This window comes from Rutilus rutilus (assembly GCF_951802725.1).
Source record: "Rutilus rutilus genome assembly, chromosome: 1".
Lineage (NCBI taxonomy): Eukaryota > Metazoa > Chordata > Actinopteri > Cypriniformes > Leuciscidae > Rutilus > Rutilus rutilus.
This window is the reverse complement of record NC_140209.1, coordinates 55935397-55956196: the sequence shown is the minus strand read 5'-3', so window position 1 is coordinate 55956196 and position 20800 is coordinate 55935397. Positions and strand designations below refer to the sequence as shown.

At 39.4% G+C, this 20800-nt stretch overlaps 1 protein-coding gene across 1 annotated transcript in view; it reads right to left on the bottom strand.

The window, feature by feature from the left end:
- The window catches only part of LOC311304839 (uncharacterized protein), a gene marked incomplete at its 5' end in the record, with an annotated part of 32175 nt that extends 16061 nt beyond the window's left edge, over window positions 1-16114 (bottom strand). Inside the window, 3 exons of the mRNA XM_084432168.1 lie at window positions 12568-12694; window positions 13455-13667; window positions 16064-16114. Of these exons, the coding sequence (XP_084288294.1) occupies window positions 12568-12694; window positions 13455-13667; window positions 16064-16114 (391 nt within the window). The remainder of the gene's footprint in view (window positions 1-12567; window positions 12695-13454; window positions 13668-16063) is intronic.
- Window positions 16115-20800: the final 4686 nt, after the last annotated feature.

The following is a 20800-nucleotide window of genomic DNA, read 5'->3' as shown; positions in this document are numbered from 1 at the left end:
GCTACGAAGACTCAAAAGGTACACCTTAACTACAGGTATACCTTTCCTACGTGTGTTCTCCGAACTATACCTTAGGATGTTGCTTAAGGTAAACCTTCTTAAGTTCGACCTTAGCAGGCGCTGTCCATGGTGGATGCGCTGAATAGGTTGATATCGATGCCTCGATGATCGATTGTGCGCTCTTTCCTTCACAGCGGTATAGGTAAAGTATTGAGAAAACAATGTTCTTTATAAAGAAATAGTACCAACTGCATTTATCGGGGCTCATTGAAATATGTACATGCAGAAATAAATATGAGTATGTGTTTATAATTTAGCAAGTGTGCAATCCCAAACCCTTACGGCCATACGTGTTAATGTTCTCCACAACGTATGCTGATTATCCACCAGCCATGTAGTTGACATACACTAACTGGCTCCGCGGACGGCGCCGTCTTTGATTTAAAACAAGTAGGCTACTCGCTGTCTTGCTGCCATAGCTATAAAGTTTGTGTAAACTCATCTTTCTTTATATAGACTCCTAAGCCTTTTCTATCAAATGGTTCGCCAGCTGATGTGCCTTGGGATAGTAATTAAAAAAGCTAACAACCATTAGTGTATGGAAACTTTATTAATGAAAACACTTCCATACACCCCCTCCTTGAACTGCCACCTTACCGTGGTGGAGGGGTTTGAGTACCCGAATGAACCTAGGAGCTATGTTGTCTGGGGCTATATGCCCCTGGTAGGGTCTCCCAAGGCAAACAGGTCCTAGGCGACGGGTCAGACTAAGAGCGGTTCAAAACCCCTTATGATGCCCAAAAAAAGGAGGACCGTGACGTCGCCCGGTATGGCGCAGCCGGGGCCCCACCCTGGAGCCAGGCCCAGGGTTGGGGCTCGTATGCGAGCGCCTGGTGGTCGGGCCTCCCCCCATGGGGTCCGGCCGGGCTCAGCCCGAAGGAGTGACGTGGGGCCACCCTCCCGTGGACCCACCCTCCCGTGGACCCACCACCTGCAGGAGGGACCGTAAGGGGCCGGTGCTAAGTGGATCGGGCGGCAGTCGAAGGCGGGAGCCTAGACAACCCGATCCCTGGACGCGGAATCTAGCTCTAGGGACATGGAATGTCACCTCTCTGGCGGGGAAGGAGCCTGAGCTTGTGCGTGAGGTTCAGAGATTCCGACTAGAGATAGTTGGGATCACCTCTACGCACGGCTTGGGCTCTGGAACCACACTCCTCGAGAGAGGATGGACTCTTCACCACTCTGGAGTTGCCCATGGTGAGAGGCGGCGGGCTGGTGTGGGTTTGCTTATAGCCCCCCAGCTCAGCCGCCATGTGTTGGAGTTCACCCCGGTGAACGAGAGGGTCGCTTCCTTACGCCTTCGGGTCGGGGATAGGTCTCTCACTGTCGTTTGTGCTTACGGGCCGAACGGCAGTGCAGAGTACCCGGCCTTCTTGGAGTCTCTGGGAGGGGTGCTGGAAAGTGCTCCGACTGGGGACTCCATCGTTTTACTGGGGGACTTCAACGCCCACGTGGGCAGCGACAGTGACACCTGGAGGGGCGTGATTGGGAGGAACGGCCCCCCTGATCTGAACCCGAGTGGTGTTCTGTTATTGGACTTCTGTGCTAGTTACAGTTTGTCCATAACGAACACCATGTTCAAGCATAAGGGTGTCCATCAGTGCACATGGCACCAGGACACCCTAGGCCGGAGGTCGATGATCGACTTTGTGGTCGTTTCATCCGACCTCCGGCCGTATGTCTTGGACACTCGGGCGAAGAGAGGGGCGGAGCTGTCAACTGATCACCACCTGGTGGTGAGTTGGATCCGATGGCGGGGGAGGAAGCTGGACAGACTCGGCAGACCCAAACGTACTGTGAGGGTCTGTTGGGAACGTTTGGCCGAATCTCCTGTCAGAGAGATCTTCAACTCCCACCTCCGGCAGAGCTTCGACCAGATCCCGAGGGAGTCTGGAGATATTGAGTCCGAGTGGACCATGTTCTCCACCTCCATTGTCAACGCGGCCACTCGGAGCTGTGGCCGTAAGGTCTCCGGTGCCTGTCGAGGCGGCAATCCCCGAACCCGGTGGTGGACACCGGAAGTAAGGGATGCCGTCAAGCTGAAGAAGGAGTCCTATCGGGCCTGGCTGGCTTGTGGGACTCCTGAGGCAGCTGATGGGTACCGACGGGCCAAGCGGACTGCAGCCCGGGTGGTTGTGGAGGCAAAAACTCGGGCCTGGGAGGAGTTCGGTGAGGCCATGGAGAAGGACTATCGGTCGGCCTCGAAGAGATTCTGGCAAACCGTCCGGCGCCTCAGGAGGGGGAAGCAGTGCCCTACCAACGCTGTTTACAGTGGAGGTGGGCAGCTGTTGACCTCGACTGGGGATATCACCGGACGGTGGAAGGAATACTTCGAGGATCTCCTCAATCCCGCCGTCACGTCTTCCATTGAGGAAGCAGAGGCTGAGGGCTCGGAGGCGGACTCGTCCATCACCCAAGCTGAAGTCACCGAGGTAGTCAAGAAACTCCTCGGTGGCAAGGCACCGGGGGTGGATGAGATCCGCCCTGAGTACCTCAAGTCTCTGGATGTTGTGGGGCTGTCTTGGCTGACACGCCTCTGCAACATCGCGTGGCGGTTGGGGACAGTACCTTTGGACTGGCAGACCGGGGTGGTGGTCCCTCTTTTCAAGAAGGGGGATCGGAGGGTGTGCTCCAACTATAGGGGGATCACACTTCTCAGCCTCCCTGGGAAAGTCTATGCCAGGGTACTGGAGAGGAGAATCCGGCCGATAGTAGAACCTCGGATTCAGGAGGAACAGGTCGTGGAACACTGGACCAGCTCTATACCCTCTACAGGGTGCTGGAGGGCTCATGGGAGTTTGCCCAACCAATCTACATGTGCTTTGTGGATTTGGAGAAGGCATTTGACTGTGTCCCTCGCGGCGGCCTGTGGAGGGTGCTCCGGGAGTATGGGGTCCGGGGCCCTTTGCTAAGGGCTATCCGGTCCCTGTACGACCGGAGCAGGAGCTTGGTTCGTATTGCCAGCAGTAAGTCAGACTTGTTCCCGGTGCGTGTTGGACTCCGGCAGGGCTGCCCTTTGTCGCCGGTTCTGTTCATAATTTTTATGGACAGAATTTCTAGGCGCAGCCAGGGGCCGGAGGGGGTCGGGTTTGGGGACCACACGATTTCATCTCTGCTCTTTGCGGATGATGTTGTCGTGTTGGCCTCATCAGACCAGGACCTCCAGCATGCACTGGGACGGTTTGCAGCCGAGTGTGAAGCGGCTGGGATTAAAATCAGCACCTCCAAGTCCGAGGCCATGGTTCTCAGTCGGAAAAGGGTGGCTTGCTCGCTTCAGGTTGGTGGAGAGCTCCTGCCTCAAGTGGAGGAGTTCAAGTATCTTGGGGTCTTGTTCACGAGTGAGGGAAGGATGGAACGGGAGATTGACAGGCGGATCGGTGCAGCTTCTGCAGTAATGCGGTCCCTGTACCGGTCTGTCGTGGTAAAGAAGGAGCTGAGCCGCAAGGCGAAGCTCTCGATTTACCAGTCAATCTACGTTCCTACTCTCACCTATGGTCATGAGCTGTGGGTCATGACCGAAAGGACAAGATCCCGGATACAAGCGGCCGAAATGAGCTTTCTCCGCAGGGTGGCTGGGCGATCCCTTAGAGATAGGGTGAGAAGCTCGGTCACTCGGGAGGAGCTCAGAGTAGAGCCGCTGCTCCTCCACATCGAGAGGGGTCAGTTGAGGTGGCTCGGGCATCTTTTCCGGATGCCTCCTGGACGCCTTCCCGGGAAGGTGTTCTGGGCATGTCCCACCGGGAGGAGACCCCGGGGAAGACCTAGGACACGCTGGAGAGACTATGTCTCCCGGCTGGCCTGGGAACGCCTCGGTGTCCCCCCGGAAGAGCTGGAGGAAGTGTCTAGGGAGAGGGAAGTCTGGGCATCCCTGCTTAGACTGCTGCCCCCGCGACCCGGCCCCGGATAAGCGGTAGAAGATGGATGGATGGATGGACTTCCATACACTGGGTGTAGGCTAACAACTTAAAGGTGCATTGCGCAACTTTTCATGTTAAAAATACCCGTTTTCTAACCCATACATGCTTAAACAATTGCCTGATGGGCTGACTGAGCCCTTCTCTGATCACTGCGATTGCCTCTATAATCCTGTACAGTAAAATAAATAAGAGGGATTCGGGTCGGAATCTGAGACTGGGCGTGACGTCATGCGCGTTCACGGCACGCTCATATGTCTGGCAGGTTTGTGTATGCGCCGACGCCGCCATTCTCCGTAGAAAATGGATTCTAAGAGACCGGCTTGTAGTTCATTTCAAACACCAACGCAAACTCCACGTAAGATAAAAAAAAAAAGAGAACTTTTGTCTAGTGCAACCAAAAGGTCCAAATTGGAGTCAGACAGGCGTCGGGGTAAGACGAGAGTAAACATAGGGAAGGCTTTCAACAAATGGAGAGATCTCCGGTCTGCTCTAGGGCTCAAACGGGATCCTCAGTTGGCTTTTTTCTTGATAAAAATGTAAGATATATCCCATTCTCTAATGTCTGATACGGCCAATAATGACAATAAATGACGATCCATAAAATGTGTAATGCTTTAGCGTAAGCTAGATAAATGTACAATCGGAATAGGTTTTACTAACTTACCATTGTCAGTGATCAGGTTCAGAATGATTGTGATATAAAATGCTGATATATAAGGTAGATACTTAGACACAAATTTTGAGCAAATTACTGCTTAATTACGATGTATTGCTATTGGAATATGCTACTTAGCTGATCAATAAAACAGGCTAAACCCCCGCAAATCTTCGGCGGATTAGCCTGTTTGGCTTTTATGGTAACGTCATAGTGCCACTTGATTGTTTATTACCTTGAGACATTTGGGTGTACTTTGTTGACCGAATGTGTATGGTATGGTATCATGATTACAATTTTGAGCTTTTACAAAGTTATAACTTATATTGTTCATGAACGTGTTTCCATAATAATAGTCATAAGTGGATACAGTAAACACATAACACAGTTCAACATGGAGATAGATGGGAATAAAAAACGAAGTTTTCTACTACCCCCATTTTTTCCCTCACACATAAGTGTGTTATTTACTCAATTGCCTTTCCTTTCACATATTTTAAATTACTTGCAGATTTAAAACTTTATTACCTCTGAAGACATTATGATTGTAAACAAAAGATTTGTGCGGCTGATGCTCCTTGGGTTATGACCAGCTCGAGCTCGTGCAAGCGTGCGTGTGCGTGTGGTCCGTGAGCGTGCACACCTCTGGTTGCAGTTTCGCTTGCCGCCAGAGGGGGCGTAGTTCTGCGAAAACTCAGACTCTCGCGCAATGCACCTTTAAGTATTTTATGTGTAAAATTTTAAAGTAAAGTAAAAATTTAATTTTAATATTAAATCAGATTTTATATTAAATGTTCATATAAAATTGGCTATGTGTAATTAAACTGCGATGTAAAAAAGCTTTTTGCGTAGTGGTGGCCACTAGCGGTATGAACCGTCAGCAGCGATAAGGTATAGCTAAGAGCGCTCCAGACCAACCTTACGAACGTATGACTTACAGAAGGTATACTTAACTAAGAAGGTTTCGGAAACCACGTATTAACGATAAGGTACTTCTTAAGGTACAACTTAAGAACGACGTAGCGTTAAGGTAGTTTCGGAGAACGCAGCCCAGGGCCCGGTTTCCCGATAACGCTCATTCTTAGCCTGCTAAGAAGACTCGAAAGATATATCTTACCAAATTTGTTTATTTTCCTAAGTGTGTTCCCCGAACTATACCTTAGGAAGCCGCTTAAGATATACCTTCTTACGTGGGACGTGACCAGGCGCTGTCCGTGCCAATGGTGCTGAATTGTTTGAAATCGATGGCTCGAGAATCAATTATTCTCTCGTGCAGAGGCTGTTTATGTGAAAAAGCGGTCATCTTTATAAAAGAAGCACTTCAGAAATAGTTGAAATTTCAATTTATTATGATTATTGGATATTATAAAAAATTATTCAAACTATAATAGCCTATAAAAGCGTAGCCTACATATTTTAAAATTGTAACATATAGCCTACTGCTGCCACAATAACCTTTTCAAAAATTTACGTGCCGCCTTTTCTTTCCCATTTTTGCATTTTTGTAATAAAAGTTTACATCTTGCGTACGGTGCTCGGCAGTGATCAATCAGGATTTAAACCGTGAATTTTGAATCTCTTGTAAACTCGGAGATGTGGATTCAGACGGCAATTAAATTACCACACGACCTGTTTGTCAAAAAACAGAAGGTACTAATTTGGCCAGGGATTTTTACGCGGATTGGGTTAGAAAAACACTGATATTATGGATTCGGACGGCACAAAAATCACCGACTTACCCCTAAAATACCGGACGAGCCCATGAGAAACAATATTAGCGTCCGAATAGGACTTAACTGACAGTAGCCTATGCTTTCACTGGCCTTTAAAAGAGCGTTTTAATTCAATTAATAATATTGTATAATAATATAATTAAAAATCTAACAACAATCAGTGTAATGACAATTTTATTCTTTGCATGAAAACACTTGAATTAGCCTAATTTAATACTGTCTGGGTGTATTAAAACTTCAGAATTATATTCATTTAGACCTGCAACAACGCTAAGAGAGAGCTACGAATGGTCCAGACCAACCTTACGAAAGTGTGACTTACAAAAGATATACTTAGCGTACGAACGTTTCGGGAACCTTCCCATAAGGTTAAGAGAGAGGTTAAGGAATAGGTTAAGAACTACTTAGAGATAAGAACGCTTTGGGAAACCGGGCCCAGAACATTACTGGTTTGAAACAACATGAGGGAAAATATCAAGCCTTTAAAAACTATTTTAATATTATTAACCCATCAACTTGAGAACAGATTTTAAAAATCATTATTAAGGTGAATTTTGAAATAATCAAATATATTTATAGAGGAAATCAAATCTCAAGAACAAGTTTTTTGTTTTTGTTGTCTTTTAAGTAAATCAGTATATTTAATTTGTTTATCGTATAATTTGACCTTTATTTTTGAAATAATAAAAAGTGACTGAACAGTATTAAAAGAGTAAAGTTTACTCACCGATCACATTCAGTTTTGTTCCTTGGCCGAATACCACTGTGATACAAGTCACATCTTCACTCGTACAAAAACCTCCTGAGTTTCAGAGGCGAGAGACACAGACCTGAAACATTCACTCAAGCTCAGATTATAAACCACAACTCTCTTCATTAAAACTCTTACAGTCATTAAGTGTCGTGATGTCAAGAAACCAGTTCATAAGCAGCTGTTTATATGCAGGTGTTTAAAGTTTTTGTTTTTCATATTTTTCACCAGTTGCTGCCATTCATTTTTTGCTTTGTTATTATTGTTCATATGTAGATGAGATTCTCATGATTATTTGCAGCCAAAGATGAGAGTAATCTGTTGTGAACACTGAGTGAATTCACTTTGGGAAGGAGATGCCGTTTGTCAGGCGTTTCAAACGAAAGTGAACAACTGAATCCATCACATACTGTTAGTCTGTTAGTGAAGGGAACATGCTATGGTCACTTCAAGAAAGTGTGTCTTTACACCTGAGGACCACAGATGAGAAACTGCTGTAGCTTCAGAAGACCTGGAATACAACACATTTAACACTATCCTGTTATGATTTTTTTTTTTTATTATGATGTTTTTTTGTTTTTTTTGATAAAAATATTTCTCTAAACAATTACTTACAGGGCGGAATAGTGAAGAAATTGGAGAATATTCTCAGCATCTGTGATTAGTTTGTAATTTATCATGAATCTGTGTTGTGAAATAGTGCTCTTATCATCTGCTGTCTTTATCTTAGAGCTGTTGTAAAGCCTAAACAATCTGTTACGGTAATTTCCTATAATCACTGTAAAGCTGCTTTGAAACAATCCATATTGTTAAAAGCGCTATATAAATGAGTTGACTTGACTTGACTTGAAAAGCAGAAGTGAATGTGAGCAGTGAGGAGGTTATTGTCATGGTGTGAATCACTGTGAAACCTGCTCTTTAACAGAGTCATCCCATGTCTTACAGTAATACACTGAAGAATCACCAACATCCACATTACTGATGATCAGACTATAATCTGTTTCAGATGAATGTGTTGATGTGAATTTAGGAGCAGAGAAACCAGATCCATAGTGAACTGTGCTCCAGCTATGACGAAATCTTAACACATGTTGAGGAACTCCTCCTGGAGTCTGTTTGTACCATATAGCAGCATCACCAGTTACTGTCCCCAGATTACAGTCCAGTTTAGTTGTTTCTCCTTTATTGACTGTGATTAATGGACTCTGAGTCACTACAGTCACTCCACTGACACCTGCAGAATAAACACATCCTTTATATGAGATTGTGTGTCAAAACACTTTAAATCTGACATCAGAAATGATGAAAACTTACAGGTCAGAAGAGTAAAGAAAGCACAGAATATCATGATCATCTTGTGATTTGGTCCGTGTGACGTGTAAAGATGAGCAGTGCTGTAGAATAATGCTGAGATGATCAGAGAGAGAAACTTTAAGACAGTCAAGAGCTCTGAGAGGGAGGAGCCACTGAAAGACACGCCCACATCATACAATAGACACGCCCACCTCGTACAATAGACACGCCCACATCTGACAAACTACACATGAGCTTCTCACATCATCACTGAGGAAAATGTGTTAAAGTTTTTCTCAGTTGATTTGACACAAACTCAGATCACTGCTATCAGAACAATTATCACAGTGATCAGAACACTTTATAATTGTCCTAAACAGATTGTAAGTTTGTCATATTCTCAATTGCACATAGCATGATTTCAACTAGTAGGCCAATCTGATGGTTAATAATACACATACACACATCACTGGAAATGCAATTTTTTTAATTGTTTACACAGCTATCACAATTGCATTAACTATAAAAACTATTTTCAGAAGTAAAAAACATTGTTATGCAAATAAAAAAAAAAGAAGAATAAGCATGAGAAGGGGAAAGAAAGACGTGTAAGAGTGGAGAGAGTTGAGGAATGGGAGAGGAAGAGTGAAACATGTAGGAAGAGATGAAGAGGAGAGGAGGAGAGAGTTTAAGAAAAGGAGAGGGAGAAGAGATGGGTGAAGTGGAAAGAATAAGAGGAGAAATTGTACAAAGACAAAAAGGAAGGGATGAAAGAGACGTAGAAGGTACAGACTTTCAAATGTAATGGAAAATCATCCTAATTGACCATGTATTAAATTATAGATTATTCTTGAGAGAAGCTGAAACAGATCCAAAGTGTTACTAAGACATTCCACTTCTATGAGTATTTTACTAGACTAGATAAGTGTACTAGATAGTGTACATTTGTATTTTTGAGAAAGACTCAGAGGGGAAAGTTCTGTAAATGTCCAAACATATTTCAGATGACCAAGTGTGTTTGCAATGGAATAAGAGCAAGTCATTTTTAAACAACACCATCACCCACAACAGAAGAGTCCTGTGCAGATGTTGAGGCAGAAGAAACATGGATGATAATAATGCATGATTAGAATATATTCTGTATGAAATTCTCTGTCCAGATGTAAATCAGAGCCGTGATCAATAAAGTTGAGTGATCGCAGTACTGTACAGCAAACATTTGTGTATTGTGTATATATATATATATACTGTGTATATATTATATATATATATATATTTAAATCAAGTTTAAATCAAAACTCCTCATTTAAGAACTTTATGATAAAATGCAGTTTCATTAGTATATTTGTGTGTCTATAGCTGAATATGTTATGAAATCAATAGAGAACACACCTGTAGTTTTGATGATAGTATTTACTTTTTAAAAAATACAGAGCTTCATGATCTGTTTGACTATAAGATAAAATAGCCAAACAGGAACCTTGGAGTTGCAATTGATGATCAATAATTGAACTTCACAGATCACATTGCTAGAACTGCCCTGTCCTGCAGATTTGCCTTATACAACATGAGGAGGATCAGGCCCTTCCTATCAGAGCATGCTAGACAACTCCTTGTCCAAGCGCTTCTTCTATCCAGACTGGACTATTGTAATGCTCTCCTGGCAGGTCGTCAAACCTCTACAACTGATCCAGAATGCTGCAGCTAGAGTGGTCTTTAACGAGCAGAAGAGAGCACGTCACTCCTCTCCTCACAAAATTGCACTTGTTGCCAGTTGCCGCTCGCATCAAATTCAAGTCACTGACGTTTGCCTACAGAACAACTACTGGTTCTGCTCCCTTTTACCTAAACTCTTTACTTCAGACTTACGTGCCATCCAGAAACGTGCGCTCTGCAAGTGAACGACGTCTTGTGGTGCCATCTCAAAGAGGCACTAAATCTCTTTCTTGGACTTTTACCATGACTGTTCCCTGCTGGAATGATCTGCCTAACTCAACCAGAGCGGATGAGTCCATAGCCACTTTCAAGAAACGGCTGAAGACACATCTTTTTCGGCGGAACATTAATACTAACAATTTCTCTTCTATTCTATATCTCTTTAAAAAAAATTACAAATAAATAAATAAATACATGTACTGCATTAGATTAAAGGAACACTCCACCATTTTTTGAAATAGGGCTTATTCACCTTCTTTCCTACATTTAGATAGGTGGGCAAATGCATTTTTGTCTCAGTGCATGCATTGTTTTAGTTTGACAGGGTCGGCCCTAGCTTAGCTTAGCATAATGAATGGAATCCTTTGTTGCCAGCTAGCATGTCATGAGTAAAAGTAATATATAAAATAAAAAAAACCCACCTAATTATTTCTTGTGGCCTGCGTTTTCACAACAAGTACAAATAGTGATGCAGATTAACACTAGGCAATTTCCTATGCAGATATTGACTTGGGACTATATTAGGGGGAAGCACAGGCGAAGCACTGCTACTTGGGTGCAGAGATATCACGCCCAAGTAGCAGTGCTTCGCCTGTGCTTCCCCCTAATATAGTCCTTAATATATAAGTCAATATCTGCCTAGGAAATCGCCTAGTGTTAATCTGCATCGCTATTTGTACTCGTTGTGAATACGCAGGCCACAAGAAGTAATTAGGTTTTTTTTTTTTTTTTTTTTTTTATATCACTTTTACTCAGGACATGCTAGCTGGCAACAAAGGATTCCATTCATTATGCTAAGCTAAGCTAGCGCTGACCCTGTCAAACTAAAACAATGCATGCACTGAGACAAAAATGCATTTGCCCACCTATCTAAATGTAGGAAAGAAGGTGAATAAGCCCTATTTCAAAAAACGGTGGAGTGTTCCTTTAAACTGGGAAGGGTCATAGCACTTGCATATTGTTGTCCTATTGTTAGTTTAACTGCTTCTATTGTTCTCATTTACATTAGTATATTTCTGTATTTCTGTGTATATTTCTGCTTAATATGTTATGAAATCAACAAAGAACACACCTGTAATTTTGATGATATAGTATTTACTTTAAAAAAAAAAACAGAGCTTCATGAACTGTTTGACTATAAGATAAGAGTGTGTTTAGAGCAATGAACTGAGTTTAGAGAAATGTGTCCAATCGACTGAGAAAAACTGTAATACAACAATTAAAAAAATAATCTTTTTTTTAATATAGTGTTAATCAGAGGTGTATCTGACAGTTAATATATTTCTAATACATGTTAATATATATTTTTAAATGAGTCACTGTAATATTTGAATGTGGTTTACAGTATTAGGCCTTTTAAAGGTCTATAATGATAAGCTTCTCATGAATGAAATGAAATGATATGAAAAAGTGTGTTAGGGAAGCACAGTCACTGTTCACTAGATACTTCATCTGTCACTAGTGCACATCTTTTCCAGATATAATACTGTATAATGTCTTAATATATAACATAGAAAATAGATATCCAAAGTAAATGTATAGATTCATCAAAATATTAAATTGTACGTTCAATTTTCCTCTAAAACTTTCGTAAATAAACGAATATGAAATAAAGATAAATATACATTTCCAACATGTCTCTAGGTGACTCTAGGAGTTACACTTGATTTAACTGATATAAATATACTAATGTAACTGTTACGTGTAAAAATCAGCCAAATTGTATATTGAATTGACAAGATCAAGTGAGACGTGTGCAAAAGCAGAAGTGAATGTGAGCAGTGAGGAGGTTTTTGTTATGCTGTGAATCACTGTGATACGTGCTCTCTAGCAGAGCCGTCCCATGTGCCACAGTAATACACTGCAGAATCACCAACATCCACATTACTGATGATCAGACTATAGTCAATCTTTGACTGAGCTCTAGATGTGAAGCGGCTGGATGTAAAACCATCTCCATAATAGTTAGGAGAGCTGTGTGAATGATAGAATCTCAACACAAACTGAGGAGCTTCATTTGGACTCTGTTTCAACCAGTGGACATGATAACCATCATCCTTTTCAATGTTACAATCCAGTCACAGATTTGCCTTTTTGTTCTGTCAGGGTTTCTGTGTGAACACTTTCACAGATCTGACACCTGAAAAATTATAATCAATACAATTAATTTCATCAACTTTGACACCCCTGAGAGAACAACATGTTTGTAGTGAAATAACTTACATGACAGAAGAGTGAGGAGAGTGAAGTAGAAAATGATCAGCATCTTCCCTGTGAAGCAGTTTGAGTTTAGTGGAGAGATGAAGAGAATAAGAGAGACTGAGAGACTCATATATGAGGAAGAGAAACTCTGAAAGAGTGACGATCACTGGAGTTCAGCCAATCATTTCATCCAGAAACTGCTTTAATATTCTCAGTTACTTCACATTCCCGTTTAATGAATGTTAGTTTAATGACAATCCTCTATGAAGAGATAAATGAAATCAAATGCATAGACCCATACTAATGTTAAAACTTCACAAAAATATAAATACATTCTTTTTAAAGCATCTCATTTATAATTTCACACGATACTGCAGAATATTCAAATGAAATTTGTTCATTAAATCATTTAAACTCAGTTCATGATTGTGGTTTGTCTCGTGAGAACCTGCAGGTCAGTAAAACTGTTTCTCTCCATCATGAGTGAAAAAAAAAAAAAAAAAAAAAACCTACATGTGTTTCATAATGAAATGCTCTTGACTGCAGTTTTATCTTTCTCTCTTCTGTAATTCAAATTGAATTGAATGTTTATTGTCATTGTATAGTTATACAACGATATTTAGACTGTCATTCAAAAAAGTGCACACATACACACCCATTTGAAAAAAATATAAACTAATGCAATCAAATGGTACAGAATGTAAATGTAAACAGTGCAAAAATATAAGAAATATGTACAATAGAAAAAAATTACAATGTAAATGGATATATGCCGAATTTGATTGCACAAAATCCCTCATTTCACATATAACATACGCATTTATAGCATTTAGAGCTTGTGCAGCTATTGGATAAAAACTGTTTTTGTCAATGAAAAACGGTTTGTCCTTGTTCTGATGGTTCTGTACCTCTGCCTGACGGTAGCAGATTGAACAGAAAGTGACCTGGATGAGATGTGTCTTTATGATGCTGTGAGCTCTCTTGAGGCAGCGTGAACTGTGTAGGTCCTCTAAAGTTAGGAGAGGACACCCAATCATTTTCTCTGTGTCACATTCACCGCCTTCTTCCTCGTCTGTGTCTGCACTACACTTCCCATAAACCTCCGTCTTCATCACCTTCACCTGCACATCGTCATCATCATCCTCATCACCTGTGATCATCATCACCATCACCTGTTGTCGTATGGCAAGCCGTTTTAACATTTAATCATTTAAACCGACTAGTCTCTATTTTCATGCTACTAGTACTTATTTTTTAGATACTAGTATGTATTCCATTAAGTACTAGTACTTATTCATTAGCTACTAGTGCCTATTCTTTAGATACTAGTGCTTATTCTTTAGTTACTAGTACTTATTCAATAGATACTAGTACTTATTCATTAGATACTAGTACCTATTAAATAGATACTAGTACTTATTCATTAGATACTACTTATTCATTAGTTACTAGTACTTATTCAATAGATACTAGTACTTATTCATTAGATACTAGTACCTATTAAATAGATACTAGTACTTATTCATTAGATACTACTTATTCCAATAGTGACTAGTAATTATTCTTTTGTTACTAGTAACAATTTTTTTTTTTTTTTTTTTTTTGCCATTGACTTCTATGGGGATCTGTCATTCAGATATCAACAATTCAGTTCTGACTAGTGTGTATTCCAATTGTGACTAGTACATATATATTAGATACTAGTATGTATTCAATAAATATAAATAAATAAATAAATAAGTCATTAGATACTAGTACCTACTGTATTAAATAGATACTACACTCTAAAAAATGATGTGTTGGATTTACTTAAAATATCTATGCACCATTTTTGCAACACACTTTTTAAGTAATCCCAACTTGGAATAATTAAAATTTAAATTAACAAGAAAACCTTTGTTATTCACACACACATGAGTATCCTTAAAGGTGCATTGCGCGAGAGTCTGAGTTTTCGCAGAACTACGCCCCCTCTGGCGGCAAGCGAAACTGCAACCAGAGGTGTGCACGCTCACGGACCACACGCACACGCACGCTTGCACGAGCTCGAGCTGGTCATAACCCAAGGAGCATCAGCCGCACAAATCTTTTGTTTACAATCATAATGTCTTCAGAGGTAATAAAGTTTTAAATCTGCAAGTAATTTAAAATATGTGAAAGGAAAGGCAATTGAGTAAATAACACACTTATGTGTGAGGGAAAAAATGGGGGTAGTAGAAAACTTCGTTTTTTATTCCCATCTATCTCCATGTTGAACTGTGTTATGTGTTTACTGTATCCACTTATGACTATTATTATGGAAACACGTTCATGAACAATATAAGTTATAACTTTGTAAAAGCTCAAAATTGTAATCATGATACCATACCATACACATTCGGTCAACAAAGTACACCCAAATGTCTCAAGGTAATAAACAATCAAGTGGCACTATGACCTTACCATAAAAGCCAAACAGGCTAATCCGCCGAAGATTTGCGGGGGTTTAGCCTGTTTTATTGATCAGCTAAGTAGCATATTCCAATAGCAATACATCGTAATTAAGCAGTAATTTGCTCAAAATTTGTGTCTAAGTATCTACCTTATATATCAGCATTTTATATCACAATCATTCTGAACCTGATCACTGACAATGGTAAGTTAGTAAAACCTATTCCGATTGTACATTTATCTAGCTTACGCTAAAGCATTACACATTTTATGGATCGTCATTTATTGTCATTATTGGCCGTATCAGACATTAGAGAATGGGATATATCTTACCTTTTTATCAAGAAAAAAGCCAACTGAGGATCCCGTTTGAGCCCTAGAGCAGACCGGAGATCTCTCCATTTGTTGAAAGCCTTCCCTATGTTTACTCTCGTCTTACCCCGACGCCTGTCTGACTCCAATTTGGACCTTTTGGTTGCACTAGACAAAAGTTCTCTTTTTTTTTTTATCTTACGTGGAGTTTGCGTTGGTGTTTGAAATGAACTACAAGCCGGTCTCTTAGAATCCATTTTCTACGGAGAATGGCGGCGTCGGCGCATACACAAACCTGCCAGACATATGAGCGTGCCGTGAACGCGCATGACGTCACGCCCAGTCTCAGATTCCGACCCGAATCCCTCTTATTTATTTTACTGTACAGAGGCAATCGCAGTGATCAGAGAAGGGCTCAGTCAGCCCATCAGGCAATTGTTTAAGCATGTATGGGTTAGAAAACGGGTATTTTTAACATGAAAAGTTGCGCAATGCACCTTTAAAAAAAAAAAAAAAAAAAAAAAAAACCGCAAATCTGCATTTACTTGCATCATCACTTGTTATTGTTCAGATTGTCGCGAAAAATACATTGCATTGAAAATACATTGTATTGAATCACAAAATTAGAAAGACATGTACCTTTATATTTTAAAATAAAATTAATATCTTACAGCCTCTTACATCTAATTTGGTTAAATTAATTAATTTCCATTATACAAGTTGTTTATTTAGGTTTGGAGCTCAAATTGGTTATTGATCCATTTTAGATGCTCACCTGATAATACTTGATGAGATTCTCAGGATTTTCTGAGAGGTAGACAATCATCCTAGTCTGTAAGACTATACATTTTAATATAAATGCTAATAGTACAAGTTAGATATAAACTACCGGTCAAAGGTTTTTGGGTGGTAAGATTTTTTAATGTTTTTAAAAGATGTCTCTTCTCACCAAGGCTTCATTTATTTGACCCAAAATACAGCAAAAACTGTAATATTGTGAAACATTTTTACAATTTAAAAATAAACTTTTCTATTTTAAAATATTTTAAATTCAGTTTATTTCTGTGTTGGCAAAGCTGTATTTTCAGCATCATTACTCACATGATCCTTCAGAAATCATTCTAATATGATGTTTCAATGCTCAAGAAACATTTATTATTATTATCAATGTTGAAAACCGTTGTGTACAATTTTTTTTCAGGATATGACAAATAGAAAGTTCCAAAGAACAGCATTTATCTGAAATATAAAGATTTTGCAACATTATAAATGTCTATGTCACGTTTGATCAATATGCATACTTGCGGAATAAAAGTATTAATTTATTTGATTTCTTTCAAAAAAAAAAAAAAATCTGACTGACCCCAAACTTTTAAATTGCATCTTAAAATATATTCAAATAGAAAACGGATACTTTAAATTCACAATATTACAGTTTTTGCTGGATTTTGGATCAAATAAATGAAGCCTTGGTGGACAGTTGGGACTTCTTTTATAAACATTAAAAAAATCGCACTGTGTGTGTGTGTGTGTGTGTGTGTGTGTGTGTGTGTGTGTGTGTGTGTGTGTGTGTGTGTGTGTATCTATGTAATTATTATTTTGTATGTTGATCAAAAATCTATCTAAAAAAAACAATTAAATGTTACAAATTAGTCCATTATTAAATGCCTAAATATAAAAATGAGTCTATTAAATAATATTGATTAATTCAAAAAATAAATAAATATAAATATATTAGTTAAAGTTAATTAATGAAGACTTTTGAATGAATCTCATTGAAAACATTTTAACAGTCACTACTGGAATAGCCTAACAGTGTAATAGATCTACAATCTTCATTCGAAGCTAAACTTTTGTTTAAAGGGCATTTACTTATTTTGATAATAATTTCGAAGGTTTAATAGACAGTCGTCGTTGTCATTTAGGAATAATATTGTGCTTGAATCAAGATCGCCATTTTTGAATGATAAATCGTGCACACATATGGAGCTGCAGCCAATGTGTTTTCGAATTTTATATGTGTACATTAACGTTACCAAAACGCATACTAACTTATATGCATATATAATAAATGACAACTACATTTACTTAAAAAATACTCAAGTATAAGCTACGTGACAACTCGTTAATGTAAAGTAGGAATTTCTCCGTGCGGGAGAGCGAGCCTCCCAGGCGCCGTCTGAATAGTCCTCTTAATGCACTAATGCAATCTTACCTGCACGTATGCAATCTTACGTATACCTACGTGCCAATGCGATGCATGGTCATATCCCACGAAATAAACAATAACTACCTTACATTCGATGGAAGCTCACTCGCTTAATAATTCAAATAATATAGGCTATTTGTTTTTGAATACTCGCGCACAGTCACTCTCATTTCATAGGCTACATCAACGGCACTACAAACGGTTTCATACGTATTCGTAAGTAACGCGTTTCTAATTGTTGAAAATTCATAGCAATTCTGAAATTCAGTTTAAAAGTTAATTTCTTGACCAAAAATGCAATAAACGAATGTACTTTAAGTTACAAAAGCTTACCTCTTTTCAGTGTCTTCATCACGTTGCGTTTCAGTACGATTTTTTATTTTACTAGTAAGATTTTTAATTGAACTCTCCAGTGGCCGTTTTGACTAGTCATACCATAAGACGAGTAAAAAAGCAGTTGTGACTAGTAAAATAAAAAATCTTACTAGTAACTTTCGGAATAAATACTAGTATCTAATAAATAGGTACTAGTATCTATTGAATAAGTACTAGTAGCTAATTAATAAGTACTAGTATCTAATTAATAGGTACTAGTATCTATTTAATAGGTACTAGTATCTAATGACTTAGTACTAGTATGTATTGAATAAATACTAGCATCTAGTAATAGGTACTAGTATCTAAAAAATAAGTACTAGTACCTAATGAATAACTACTAGTATCTAATAAATACGTACTAGTCACAACTGGAATACATACTAGTCAGAACTGAATAGTTGATATCTGAATGACAGATCCCCATAGAAGTCAATGGCAAAAAAAAAAATATTTGTTACTAGTAACTAAAGAATAATTACTAGTCACTATTGGAATAAGTACTATAGTATCTATTTAATAGGTATCTAATGAATAAGTACTAGTATCTAATAAATAAGAACTAGTATCTAATGAATAAGTACTAGTATCTATTTAATAGGTACTAGTATCTAATGAATAAGTACTAGTATCTATTGAATAAGTACTAGTACCTAAAGAATAAGCACTCTAAAGAATAGGCACTAGTACCTAAAGAATAAGCACTAGTAGCTAATGAATAAGTACTAGTACTTAATGAAATAGATACTAGTATCTAAAAAATAAGTACTAGTAGCATGAAAATAGAGACTAGTTGGTTTAAATGATTAAATGTTAAAACGGCTTGCCATAGTTGTCGAGTCATTATCACCTCTGTATTTAAGTTCCCCTTCATGTCTTGGTCGGTTATTGTTTGTGCACTAGCGCGGCCATTCCCAAACTGTGGTCCGTGAGGGTACTGCCTTTACTGTCTATGGGTACTGCAGGTGGTCCGTGGAAAGGCAAAATAAAAGAATATTTTTTTTACCTTCATTTTACCAGGAAATTCCCATAAAAAAATAAAAAGTAAAAAGAATATGTAGGCCTATATTAATATAAAATTTAAATTAAACTGTCAAGTTGTTGACTTGTTGTGTGATTAAATAGGCTAGTCGCGCTCGGCCTGACGTTCAAGTTCAGTGCCGTTAGAACCACAACATGGATCGGTGGATAGCAACAGGTTCTCTGAAGAGAAAAGGGCAGAGGCAAATATGTTCTCATCACATCACACACATAGCCTTTAGTTTATAGGCAGTTTATATGAAAGGAAATGTTTATAAATGGAATGAATAAGGCCTGTTATTATTTTAATTTCCAGTTAGTTTCTTGATCTCGCGTTTCTGAAATGTTTTGCGAATGTGCTGTTAAGTGGACAAACTCTAGCCTACTTTTTGAGGACTTGTAAAACTCTGAAGATTAATAATCCCCTAAAATCGCCAAAGGTTTTGAAATGTTCTTATTACTGTATAGATTTCATACTCCATTGCTATCTAAGCCTGTTGTTCAAATGAACCTGATTATGCCCTCGGGCGCTTGAGTAGATAAATAAATTAAATATGTGGCAGCCGTTGTGTGCAGTAAACTTTCTTTTAACAAGCCTGTTGTAGGCTACTGATGTGATCGTTTTAGTGCTAGTAAGTTAAGCCTATTTAGAGGTGCGGATTAATTCAGGTAGGACTGTGTGCAGACATGTTTTATTATGTGTATTATGAGCAGGGCAGGACTTAGGGTGGTGGGGGCCCCTGGGCTTGAGTCACTTTCGGGCCCTACCTTCTATACATTACTTTAAATAGAACAAAATGATACATACACAAGCTATGTATTAGAGCTACACAATTCTGGATAAACTGAGAATAAAAATAGAGATCACGATTCTGAACAAACAACTAAACAAAATAACATAATTTATGTTAATTGCTGAAGTCTATTAAAAATGTTTAATTAATCTGAATTATATAAAAAAAAAAAAAACTTGGGTTTGAATGAATGATTCAATTCCTCAATCAAATGCACTTGTTTCATAGATGAATCAGCATTTTTGAACGAATCTCCTGAATGAACGATTCAATGACAAATGTTTTTTAAAAGTAATTTGTCGCCATCTGGTGGCGTAACAATATAATCGATCCAATTGTTATTTGAAGTGCAAAGCTACTATACTTTCAAAAGGTGACTGGTACCATAGACAGTGACTACGTTTACATGCAGCCAATATCCGGGTTATGGTCGGGTTAGGGTCACTATTTGGGTTTCTGAAACATTCGGAATAACCCGTTTACATGCGTGAGCAGAGAGAGTTACTCCTGTATACATGGAATTTGTAATCAGTTGGGAATATCCCGATGTAAACGGCGACGCACGGTTAGCGTCAGGACGTACGGACAACCTTAAGACGCAATATGCGTCATTTCCAATTCTTCTTCCTGTATCCAAAGACAACAACAACAGCAGCATGCGGATAATGAATAGTTCGGGGCAGATAGCGATCGCCTTTGTTTGCGCTTTCCTTCTCGCTCCAAAAGTGTGTTGCTGTGCTGCGTCTCGCCATGTTAACCTCTACTTCTTGTTTACTTCCGGTATACTGCACGCGGGTTTCTGTATGCGCCGTCTCTACTCAAAAGACCAAGATTCCTTGCGAATAGAACATGCGCAGAACACAAATCAATGTTCCTTTTGATGGGGATATGCCGATACGCGTTTACATGACCAAATATTCGGGTTAGAAAAGGGGTACCCCAGGGGTAATATCCGGGTTTTTAAAAACCGGGATATGAGCATATCCGGGTTTTTGCCGGTGTTTACATGGCCGTGCGCGACCGGGTTATTGCTAATATCCCGGTTTTGAACGGGTTATTGGCTGCATGTAAACGTAGTAAGTGTTACATGTTAAAAAAACGTAATAATTTATTT